We start from the raw sequence: 11282 nt of genomic DNA on the forward strand, positions 1-11282 counted from the left end.
CAATGGCCTCCACAGTCACCAGATCTCAGTCCAATAGAGCACCTTTGGGATGTGCTGGAACGGGAGATTCTCATCATGGATCAACTGTGTGATGTCATCATGTCAGTATGGACCAACATCTCTGAGGAATGTTTCCAGCACCTTGTTGAGTCTGTGACACCAAATAATTAAAAAGGAGGTCCAACCCTGAACCAGCAAGGTGTACCTAATAAAGTGGCCAGTGGGTGTATATCCCTGTTGGTACGAGTCTCCTACCTCAGCTGATTACTAGTCTCATAGGTGTTAATGTCTCTGTGGCGGCGATAGCTGTGGCTGGAGGCATTATGTTCCGTGTTCCGTGTCTGCATGTACGTCTGTCCGTGTCATTCTTGTGAACACGATATCTCAAGAACACCTGAAGGGAATCTACTCAAATTTGGCACAAACGTTCACTTGGACCTAATAATGAACTGGTTCGTCAAAGGTCACTGTGACCTTGTCTGTGTCATTCTTGTGAACACGACATTACAAGAACACTGCAAGGGAATTTCCTTCATTTTGACTCGTATGTGATGACCTGTCACAGACATAAAAAAAAACAGCTTTTCAAGGCTCTGGGAAAATTTCACAATTTAAAACCTGCAAGGATTAAAAATGTGTCCTGTCAACAATGTTACTGATGTTTAGAATTGGCGTTCTGTGAGACATAATGGTTTTTGGGCTGCAGAGCCGCCTCAGGAATTTCACTGTAGTTTGCATTAAATTAAATTTTTCCAACCTCTCCATTTTTTTGAACACCACTGGTCGGTCCTGCATCGCCTGAGCTTCAACAATACCTCATATATGTGAGAAACTGTCTGTAGTCAAGGCAGAGGGTTAAAGGAACCAGCTGTACTATCAGGATATAATCCCAATATATTATTCTCCTGAAAATACAAAGAGAGGCAGCAAAAGACGCTGCACTTTGGAGTATAAATACAAATAAATCATCATCTGTCAGTGCAGTAATATATATATCTTGTATTTTGGCAGAGTACTAGTACACATGGCACGACTCTCACAGCAGTACTTCTGCTGCAGTATCGCTTTCAGTGTGTGTTGTCTTACAGTACCTGAGGTTGTAGCTGATGAGCTGTAGGAAGCTGCTGTGTTTTAATGGCTGAATTGTAATTTTACATCTGTTCCACTGCTTACACAGGCTGTTCTCTGTTTGTGTGTGTGTGTGTGTGTGTGTGTGTGCAGCTACAGATGCAGAATTGTGGGCTAAATGGGAGCAGGCTCTGGGACCAAAGTACCAAGTTCTGGTGAGACCACACAGTTTGACACATTTTTGCTGATACTGTCCGTCTTGGATGGTCAATGATTATAATTTCACCTACACCTTTCTTGTGTGTGTGTGTGTGTGTGTGTGTGTGTGTGTGTGTGTGTGTGTGTGTGTGTGTGTGTGTGTGTGTGTGTGTGTGTGTGTCATCAGGTGGTGAAGTTAGATCCTGTCATTGAAGACGATGCAGAGCTGCAGAAATCCTCCAAGGTGAGAAACAGACGTCTAAACTGGAGCTTTGTTTTGCTGAACTTCAGCTCTGACTCTCTGCCCGACCCCGATTGGGCCCGGCGCGTCCCGCCTGGTTCAGTCTGGGACGTTGTGTAATGTTTTATTGTTGCCACCGGGTTTGAATCAGTTCGGGTTCACGCCAAGTTACCTGTGTTTTTTTTTTTTTTCATTTCTTAGTTTTTATGAAACTGGCAGTTCTCATGAGTCTCATGAGTTTTCTTTTGTTTAACTTTACATTTATTAGTTTTTGAGTTAACAAAACACCAACACCAATAACAAAATAAAACATGAGGGAAAAAAGGAACAGAGGATGGGCAGGAGATGCCACTGCCTTCAGTTTACAACGTTTTGAAACGTGTCTTCAGACCAGCTGACTGAACAACACATCTCTTCTCTTATAGTCTGTCCATTTGTCCCGGCATCGTACATGTGTCATTGCTTTAGTCCACAGGTGAGAGAACAGTGTTTCCATAGAATATAGTTCCTCTACAGTGGTTGTGTTTCAGCCAGTTCCTAGTAACGGCCTTTTTGCATGCCAGTAAAAGGATTTTGAACAGATAAGTGTCCCTCTTATGAATAATGTCCTCAGGTGTCGATCACAAGTACATGATCCGTGGGTCCCTTGGGATCTTGTGACCTTAAATTCCTCCAAGGATCAGAATAACCCCTACATGAGTAAACTTTAACAGTGTAATGCTTCATCAACACACTGTCGCTGTCACAGCCTAGGGAGGCAGACTGCGATCATTAGCTAAGTGACAACTTTGTTTGGCTCATAATCTGTTGCCACTGTAACATTAGCATTAAAGCATGGTAGAATTAACAAGCTAGCTAGCTAACTAGCCAGCCGCGGTCAAAATGGCAGTTTTGGTCGGAGGAAAGAGAAAATCATTTCATCAGTTTGTTTAAGGGACAACAATGTCTGAATGACACAGAAGCCTTAAAATTTGTGAGAACTTGGCTCTGATAGTGGCCACCACTTCCTGTTTCAAATGTTAAGCCCTCTAGTGTTTCATAAATGGTCCAGTCATACACAAGGTTTTTACTTCTCCTATTCTTGTTGTATATACCTCTTGTTATTTATTTATTTCTGTATTTCTAACCTTCTGGGGTTAGGTTATCTTATCATAGTTTAGCCTAGCCTAGCTTAGCTTAGCTCTCAGTAAAACCTAATACAGTTCAACACCATCCCAAACTGACAGTACAGTTAAATAACAACAAAATTAAACATTACAAACTTCATGAAGGAGGATTACTTGCAGGACTGTTGTATTGCTGCATTAGTTTTTAAAACTGATTTCTATAAGGCAAGGCAAGGCAAGTTTATTTGTAGAGCACAATTCGTACACAAAGTAATTCAAAGTGCTTTACAGAACAAGAAAATGCATTAAAATCACAATACAAAATAAAAACATAAATAATCATTATAAAATGAACTTTAAAAGAGAAGAGTGCAGATAAGATCCTTTCAGTCATATGCACAGTGAAATAGAGCTGTTTTGAGCCTTGATTTGAACATTGTTAGAGTAGAGGCCTGTCTCACATCTTCAGAAAGACTGTTCCAGATTTTAGCTGCATAAAACTGGAATCCTGATTCCCCATGTTTAGTCCTGACTCTGGGCACCAGCAGGAGGCCGGTCCCTGAGGTCCTGAACCATTATTACCCCAAGATTTCTAACCTGATTTGTAGGTTTTAGAGAGAGAGACTGGAGGTGACTGCTGACACTTTCTCTTTGTTTCTGTGGACCAAATACGATGACTTCAGTCTTGTCTGAATTTAGCTGGAGAAAGTTGTTTTGCATCCACACACTGACCTGTTGGATGCAGTGACAGAGTGAATCCACTGGTCCATATTCACCTGCTGTCAGTGAGACATAGATCTGAGTGTCGTCTGCATAATTGTGGTAGGACACATTATTACTTTGTAAACTATATTTTATCCTTTCTTCCTTATGTTTTGTTTCGTTGCCTACAGCTGCTGCCTGTCCACACTCTGCGCCTTGGTGTGGAGCTGGACTCATTTGATGGACACCACTACATCTCCTCTGTGGTTCCTGGAGGCCCCGTGGACAAACATGGAGTCTTGAGACCAGAGGACGAGCTCCTGGAGGTAAATACATGTACAAACACAGTGGGACTAAATGAAGCTCCTACTGGAAGGCTGACAAGTGTTTGGAGATATTTCTCACACATGTTGGAAATAGGTGGGGAAGCTAGCTTTGTTGGAAGTTTTTTTCCTAGAAATGTAAAAACTGAGTAACTACAGGCTGATGAAGCTGTTGCTTTGAATTCATTACAGCAACAACAACCTCACAGTAAAATCTCAGTAAGGAGTCCCACAAGGCTCAGTCCTGAGTCCACTACTTTTTGGTCATCATGTGTCACCATGATGGGTCATCACTAAGCAACAAGTGCAGTATTGCTCTTCACTTCTCCAGTTGGATCAGGGACAAAAGGAATCAGGGACAAAAGTTGCAGTGATCACAGTCAGTGTTTCAGCACGACGCTGCACGAAGCTAATCACAGTTTGCATTAAACAGTGAGCTGGGAGGAGTTTTGTGGCTCCATATGATCAGTGAATGAGGTGATGTATTTATAATTAAAATGATATGTAGATTATTTGTAATCTGGTGTGTGTGTGTGTGTGTGTGTGTGTGTGTGTGTGTGTAGGTGAATGATGTTCAGCTGTATGGTAAGTCTCGTCGGGAGGTTGTGTCGTTCCTCAAAGAGGTGCCTCCTCCGTTCACTCTGGTCTGCTGCCGACACCCAACCTCTGACATGGAACCAGAATCTGAATCAGAATCTGAACCAGCACCCTCTGACATGGAACCAGAATCTGAATCAGAATCTGAACCAGCACCAGAACCAGCACTACGATCTGAACCAGCACTACGATCTGAACCAGTACTCCGACCAGGACCTGGACCACTAAGACAATCACAACCCAGTGTGGAGGAGGTGAGAGCAAAGTATTTATGAAAATATTTTAAAATATTATGTAAAAAAAAAATCACATACAAAAATGTTAGATTTATGTTTACTGTGATTATTTTTGTTACTGTTGTAAATCTTTGTGTGTGTAAACCTCAGATTGTCACTGTACGGTATGTAATCTGTGTGAACTCTATATTTGACCCACTGCGTTGTGTCATGTTTGTTCAGATTGAGCTGAAGCTGTCGTCAATGCTGTGCAGTCAGACAGAACTGAGAGAGAGTGTTACTGAACAGCAGCAGGCAGTCAGACAGGTAACCTGTCTCACTCTCTGGTTTCACTGCACGCACGATGTCACGTACACAGAGGAGACATTGGACAGTCAAAGTGAAAATACTTTTAAAGAAGAAAATGAAAGGCAAAATAATTCATCAATACATGCAACTGACAAATCTGCATTAAAGCACTCACACACATGCAGTTACAGCATCACAGTTAAAAGGAATGCTTTTAGATTAATTTGAGAATTTGATTTTGAATTTGAGATGAAAAATTGCTGCTACACGACGGATTGAGAGATGGAGGAATATAGATAATTCTGTGACATTATAGACCCTTTTAAGGCCTGATGTCACGATGACATCATGTTATCAGCTGGAGGTGCAGCTGCCTCTCCCCCACAGGGCTGTAGGCTACATAGGAGTGTTAAAATGTGTTTGTCTTGTTGTGTTATTGGGAGCCAGAATAGAAGGAGTCATGGCTCAAAACCAGCCGCCACTGCCCGTCAACAAAAACAAAGACAACTATGGTTAAATGTGATAAGACCAAAGGACTGGACGGAGGCCATCATCAAAAATGCTCACATGTGCAGCGCACACTTCATATCAGGTTAGGGAAAAAGTATTTCCTGTTGTAGGGATGAATAAGGTTATGTGTATTAAGGGTTATCATGTCCACCTCATCAGAAACTGGGGAGGGATTAAGAGGAATATTGGATTTCTCTGGAACGCTAACTTTTTTAGCACATTAGCTAACGTTAGCTTCCATAGCAAAACAAACAAGTGTGGTCCTCCTTTGTAAGATTGGCTTCCTGTGACATCATCCATCCACTGAGTGAGAGCATACGGGTCGGCCAGTCTGGTCCCGTTGGTCAGTGTTTACTTATTCAAGTAACACTGGCGGTCCCGGAGAGTGAGTGACCTGACATGGTGCGTTGGTAAATTCAGTCTGACGCTCTACACTAAAATGAGTGTTTCTGAACGCACCACTCACATCATCTTCCTCCATCGTCTAAAACAAGACCACAGAACTTGTTAGCTAGCGCTAGCTAATGTCTGTGGAGAACTGTTTTGCCTCCAGCTAAGCCCCGCCCACCACAAAATGTCATACTGTTTACTAACTTTAAAAGGTCTATTAGTATGAGATTTTATTTAAAAATGAATGCATTTATATGGAAAATATATTGTTTATTTTATGTTTTTGTCATTTTAATAGAAGATTTTACAAAAAATACAAAAGTACGACTGCAATATTGTGAGTTTATCTATTACTTAATACATTGTATTAGAAAATAGCACAATGAGCATGCATATGTGAAGAGCAATATGATAATAACAATAACAACAGTCAAAAGTGAAGTCAAACTTTATTTGTTGAACAGCGGCAGTCGACCAAAGTGCTGAACAGTCCTAAAATACAAACAACAGATAAAAACAGAAGCAAACAACAATAAGAAGAGAAGAGCAAAGAAACAGAGCAAACTGCAGCACAACAGAGGATGAAATCAATTTAAGTTGTCAGGCTGGAATCAATCGTACGCCAACGAGAAGAGGCGGGTCTTCAGTAGCCATTTAAAGGTTTCTGTAGTCGCAGCAGTTTTTATCTGAACAGCTGAGCTGAGGCTCCATCGCCACTGTTTTTGTGTGTACTTCAGGGTACATCCAGGATCATCTGATAGGTCGACCTCAGAGCTCTAACTGGAGTATGAAGATACAGTAGTTCTGCTAGATAAGGTGGACCGTTTCAAAGCTTCAAAACCAGCAGTAACATCTTAAAATCAATCCTAAAACGGACAGGAAGCCAGTGGAGGGAGGCCCACACTGGGCTCATGGGATCCCCTTTTCTTTCTCCTGGTAGAAGACGAGCGGCTGCGTTTTGTAATAACTGCAGATGACGAGGTGACGACTGAGCTCCGCCCACACACAAAGAATTACAGTTGTCTAGCAGAGAGATATCCTGGTGAGATCATCCTGATTACGAGAGCTCAACATTCTGTTTTATTCTCTGTATCAGTCTGGTCTCGCTGCCGTCCCAAATATCCTTCTTAGAAATTAAAATCCAATCACAGCTGCTCAGGGATCCGCACCGTAGTCAATGACATAACATGAGGCCACAGCTTGCGCTAACTCTAACGTTAGTAGGGTAAACATGGCAATAAGTGAAGTTATTGCAGAAATAGTCGATAACAACAATTAAATAAGCACAAGAGAATGCACTCAGCGAGTGTCTCAGAGGAAAAGACTTTTGCTGTTCTTCTGACAGCATTTGGCAAAAGCTTGTAATAAAAAAATCACACCAAGATTTTGAACAGAAAGTCGACTGTGAGATGCTAAGGGAGCAAAAAAAGCAGCAGAGTCGTCCAATATAAGGGCTCATCCAAACCATAACAGTCCGTCTTATTTTCATCAAGACTGAGAAAGTTTCAATTCATCAACGTTTTGATATCATATAACTACTTTACAGAATGTACAGAATCTTTGGCTTTTGTTTATCCAGGAAAATAGATCTGTACAAGCAGAATATTATCTTGATTAAAAATGGGCCCCAAGAGTAGCATATAAGGCCCGTTTCCACCGCAGGAACTTCGGGGTAATTTTACGGGGCTGGGGCCGTTGGTGCGTGTCTCCACCGCAGGAACCACGCTCGAAGGACAGAGTTCCGGAACTTTGACAGGGGCTAAACAAGTCCCTGCCTCGGAGGAGGTACTCAGAACGTTCCCGAAAGACTCCTGGCTGGGGCTTGGGGTTTACTTGGTGCTGATTGGATATACTCAAGGCGGGATGTGACGTCAACAGAAAGCGACAAAATAGCCGTATATCTGCTGCTTCTTCTTCTTTGTTGTTGTTCTTCTTTGTTTCTTTGCCGTGTCGTCCCGGTTAAAATGGTCACGATTACGTCACATCCAGAGCCCGGTAACTTTACAGGAACCTTCCTCCTACTCTGCCGCACAGTGGAGACATGGCGGTTGAGAGGGCCGAGCGAGAGGACGTTCCTGTAAAGTTCCTGCCCCCCAAATAGTACCAGGAACTTCTTCAGTGGAAACGGGCCTATATAGTGCAGATAGGATTGGGCCCAGAATGGAGCCCTGAGGAATCCCACAAGTAAGTGGGTTCAGAGCTGAGGAATGTTTGCTGAGGCAAACCCAAAGCTCTGACGATGACGACGACGACGATGACGATGACGATGACGATGATGATGATGATGATGATGATGATGATAATAGTACTGATGTCTTTTTTTAGACAGGGCAGATCTTACGATATCTGAATTGATGTTTAAATTGTCCTTTGAATATTTCAGTACTGGTTTTAAGAGTCTGTTGTCACTGTCGTGTGTCAGGAGCAGCAGGTATCTCCTGTAGAGGAGGTGCTGACGGAGCAGACGACTTCACACAGCCAGGTGGAGGAGGAGGAGGAGGAAGAGGAGGAGGAGCAGGATGAAGATGAAGGGGAGCTGGCTCAGTGGTCTCCAGACGTTCAGGTGTTGGAGCTTCAGAAGGAGAGAGACAAAGGCCTCGGATTCAGCATCCTTGATTACCAGGTAACAACAATAACACCAACGTCCACAGCATCCTGTCTGTCTGTCTGTGTGACTATTTTTTTTTTCGTCTTTCACATGTGTGATGATTAGTTTTTTACATAATGTTGAATCATACTTAAAAAACAGTGCTCAAAAATGAACGACTACAAACTGTCTGATTGGTCCTGACTGACTAACAGATAATCTGTGAGCTCATGTTTTATTTGCTGTGGCAGATGCGTCTGGTTCCCTTCATGTTCAGACAGATTGGAAGCTGACCTGGGCCACTTCAGGCCAGACTATTGATCCAATATGTGGCGTGTTTCTGACGATGACTGACATTGTGCTGGGCCAACTGCAGAGCTTTTCATTGTTGCGTCACAAAGATTGCTGCAGCTGATGTGAAGCTTCCTGTTGAAGTTTTTTCTTCAAACTCTGATGTCACAAACAGCGACACTTGTTCACAGACATTGATGCTTCACCATCACAGTTCATCTCTGCACGCTGGTGTCTGTTCACATTTGTTTGTCGCATGTTTTGTTGCTCTGATGAGTTGTAGGTCTATCCAATTATGTCCAAAGGTGTTTTGATCTATGGCTGTTGACCTTTGGAGTCTGAAAATGAGCTGAAAGGTTTCAGAATAACTCACATTTCTGATTTGGTCTGGCGATGCCAGGCTACCTGACTGGATGATGTGCAGGTGGAACAAGAGCTGCAAGAATTGATTGATTAATCAAAGGTAATTGGCAACTACTTTGATAAACGTTTAAGCACTTTTTTAAAACAAATTTTCCAAAAATCTCAAATGTTAGGATGTGGTGTTTGTGTCAGTGATCCAACAGTAAACTGTTTTTACACTGTTGGTGTGACAAAACAAGACGTCAGTGTGATGATGTGAAATCAGCAAGGACATATTTCACTATTTTGTACACAAAATCATTGATTGACGAATTCAAGTAATGATTAGCTGCAGCAGTTATTTTCCGTGACGTTTCAAAGGAACATAGTGACACATGTGGACGGTTTGTACAACAGTAACAGTGACATGTGTGACTTGGCTCTAGCTCCTGATTATTAAATAGGTTTGGCAACTTCCTCTCAGTCACACCTGTTCTGTCTTGTCTGTGTTGGCAATGAAATGGAACATAAAAGAACATTTAATTTTTGTGATTAAATGTCTGAAATGTTTGTTGAAGACATTTGAAATTTGGGGAGTAAAGTGGAGCGCTCTCCTCACTCAAGAAAGAAATCTGTATGCAAGGAAACAGCTGTCAGTTTAACAAAGTCAGAGTAAACTTTGGTCACTATGACCATTTCAGAGGAGTTTATCAAGTTGTTATAGAAGCTTGAAAATGTTAGGAGGTGTGTGTGTGTTAATAAAATCAAGTTTCATGTTGGATGAGGAAAAATGGAAGACATTGGCAGTTTAGTCATGAATCATTTACAGTGCGTGTGGTTGTCACTGCTGCACACTTTAAACATCGTCAGTTTTTTCATCAGTGTTTGTGTTCATCTGTCTTCTGCCGGGTCCAGAAGATGTTTTAATTGTGTAGCTGTAACTATTAGTGCTGCTGTGGACTTGGTTAGTAGGTGACATCCTCATAACATAAACTGCATAATAGCACCTCAGGTCTAATTGTTTGTGCTGGTAGCAGAAGTGTTTTTTTTTTTTTGGTTGAAGCAAACAGAAAAAAAGCTGTTAAAGATTTGTAGTCCTTGGTCGCATGTCTCTGAACTGTTTGGTCCTGAAACGCCTGTTGTTTTTGGATGAACTGTTCCTTTATCCAAAGTTAAAGAAAGACTGAAATCTATCTCGGTCTGTATTAAATAAAACTGTATGACACTCTCAGAGAACCACGGTCACACAGAGTTAATTACCGCCCTGTGGTTGTTTCACGGTGGAGGCGGATGAACACGCGGTGAAGCTGGCGTGACTCAGCTCACAGTGAGGTTTCAGAGTGTAACAGTGGACAGCAGGACGGAGAGGAGTGACTCATCTGCTCACTGTTCTTCTTCTCTGGTGTCCTCTCTGTGTCACACAGCGTCAGGTCTGTTTGCAGGACCCGGCTGCTTTTATCTGCAGCTTGTTGCAGAAACAGAAAACATCACTCACTTTGTCAACTTTAATTTTTAAATTGTTATTGTTACCTGAACTGAAAGAAAGAGGGTGTTGTATGCTGTGCTGACTGTTAAACATCTTGAGGCAAATTTGTGATTTTGGACTATTTAATAATCAAAAACAGATTTTTTTATCATACATTTTTATTTTAAATTCATGATTCTTGACTTTTGCAGTTCTTGCATGTTATTTTCTCTCACGATGTTCATTACGACTGTTATGCATCAGAATCATGAGGCAAACTGTATGTGAAAACAGATTTCTGGTCAGAGCAACGTAATGACTATAAATTAGTGACTGTAAGTTACTAATTGATTAACCGACTAGCAGAAAACTAATCGACCAAAAATGCAAAACAGTCACTCGTTCCAGATACTAAAATGTGAGGATTTGTTGCTTTTAATCCATCAAGCAAATTGTAGACCCATGAATCAATAAAGGAAATTGACATTGGTTGCAGTCATAGTGTAATATTATGCTCCTGACTGAGGCTACAGTATTCATTAATTTGTGAGGGAACTCAACTATTGGCAACATTTTAATGTCCACAACTGATGCACTGACTGTTGGTACATCGTTATTTCCAGTAGCATCTTCGCTGTAAATTAGGGCTGTACCCAGATATTCGGATATTTGAATATTCGTTTCTATGTATTCGTTATGAAAATTTGGTATTCAATATTCGTTTATTATTTACTTTTTTTTTTTTTTTTAACATATTTTTTTGGTGTTAAATGTAGTCTTTTTGTTGTTGGTAAATGTAGGTTATCAATAAAAATCAAAACTTTTAAATTGCATTGTTAAAAATGTGAAAATATAGTATAGCCTACCAACGGAGCTTGTGCGCACGGCAGGCTTGAGCACATCCGTCTGAGGCTGTGGATCAATGCCAAGTTTTACCA

The 11282-nt window shown here is 41.4% G+C and overlaps 1 protein-coding gene across 3 annotated transcripts in view; it reads left to right on the forward strand.

The window, feature by feature from the left end:
• patj (PATJ crumbs cell polarity complex component) overlaps nucleotides 1–11282 on the forward strand; it is a 214196-nt gene that overhangs the window by 28959 nt on the left and 173955 nt on the right. For all 3 annotated transcript variants that reach the window (XM_050055557.1, XM_050055559.1, XM_050055558.1), the window contains exons 12-18: nucleotides 1222–1283; nucleotides 1454–1510; nucleotides 3507–3641; nucleotides 4202–4301; nucleotides 4347–4489; nucleotides 4694–4777; nucleotides 8082–8282. In XM_050055557.1, the coding sequence (XP_049911514.1) occupies nucleotides 1222–1283; nucleotides 1454–1510; nucleotides 3507–3641; nucleotides 4202–4301; nucleotides 4347–4489; nucleotides 4694–4777; nucleotides 8082–8282 (782 nt within the window). The remainder of the gene's footprint in view (nucleotides 1–1221; nucleotides 1284–1453; nucleotides 1511–3506; nucleotides 3642–4201; nucleotides 4302–4346; nucleotides 4490–4693; nucleotides 4778–8081; nucleotides 8283–11282) is intronic.

The sequence above is a fragment of the Epinephelus moara genome, chromosome 10 (assembly GCF_006386435.1).
Source record: "Epinephelus moara isolate mb chromosome 10, YSFRI_EMoa_1.0, whole genome shotgun sequence".
Classification (NCBI taxonomy): Eukaryota; Metazoa; Chordata; class Actinopteri; order Perciformes; family Serranidae; genus Epinephelus; species Epinephelus moara.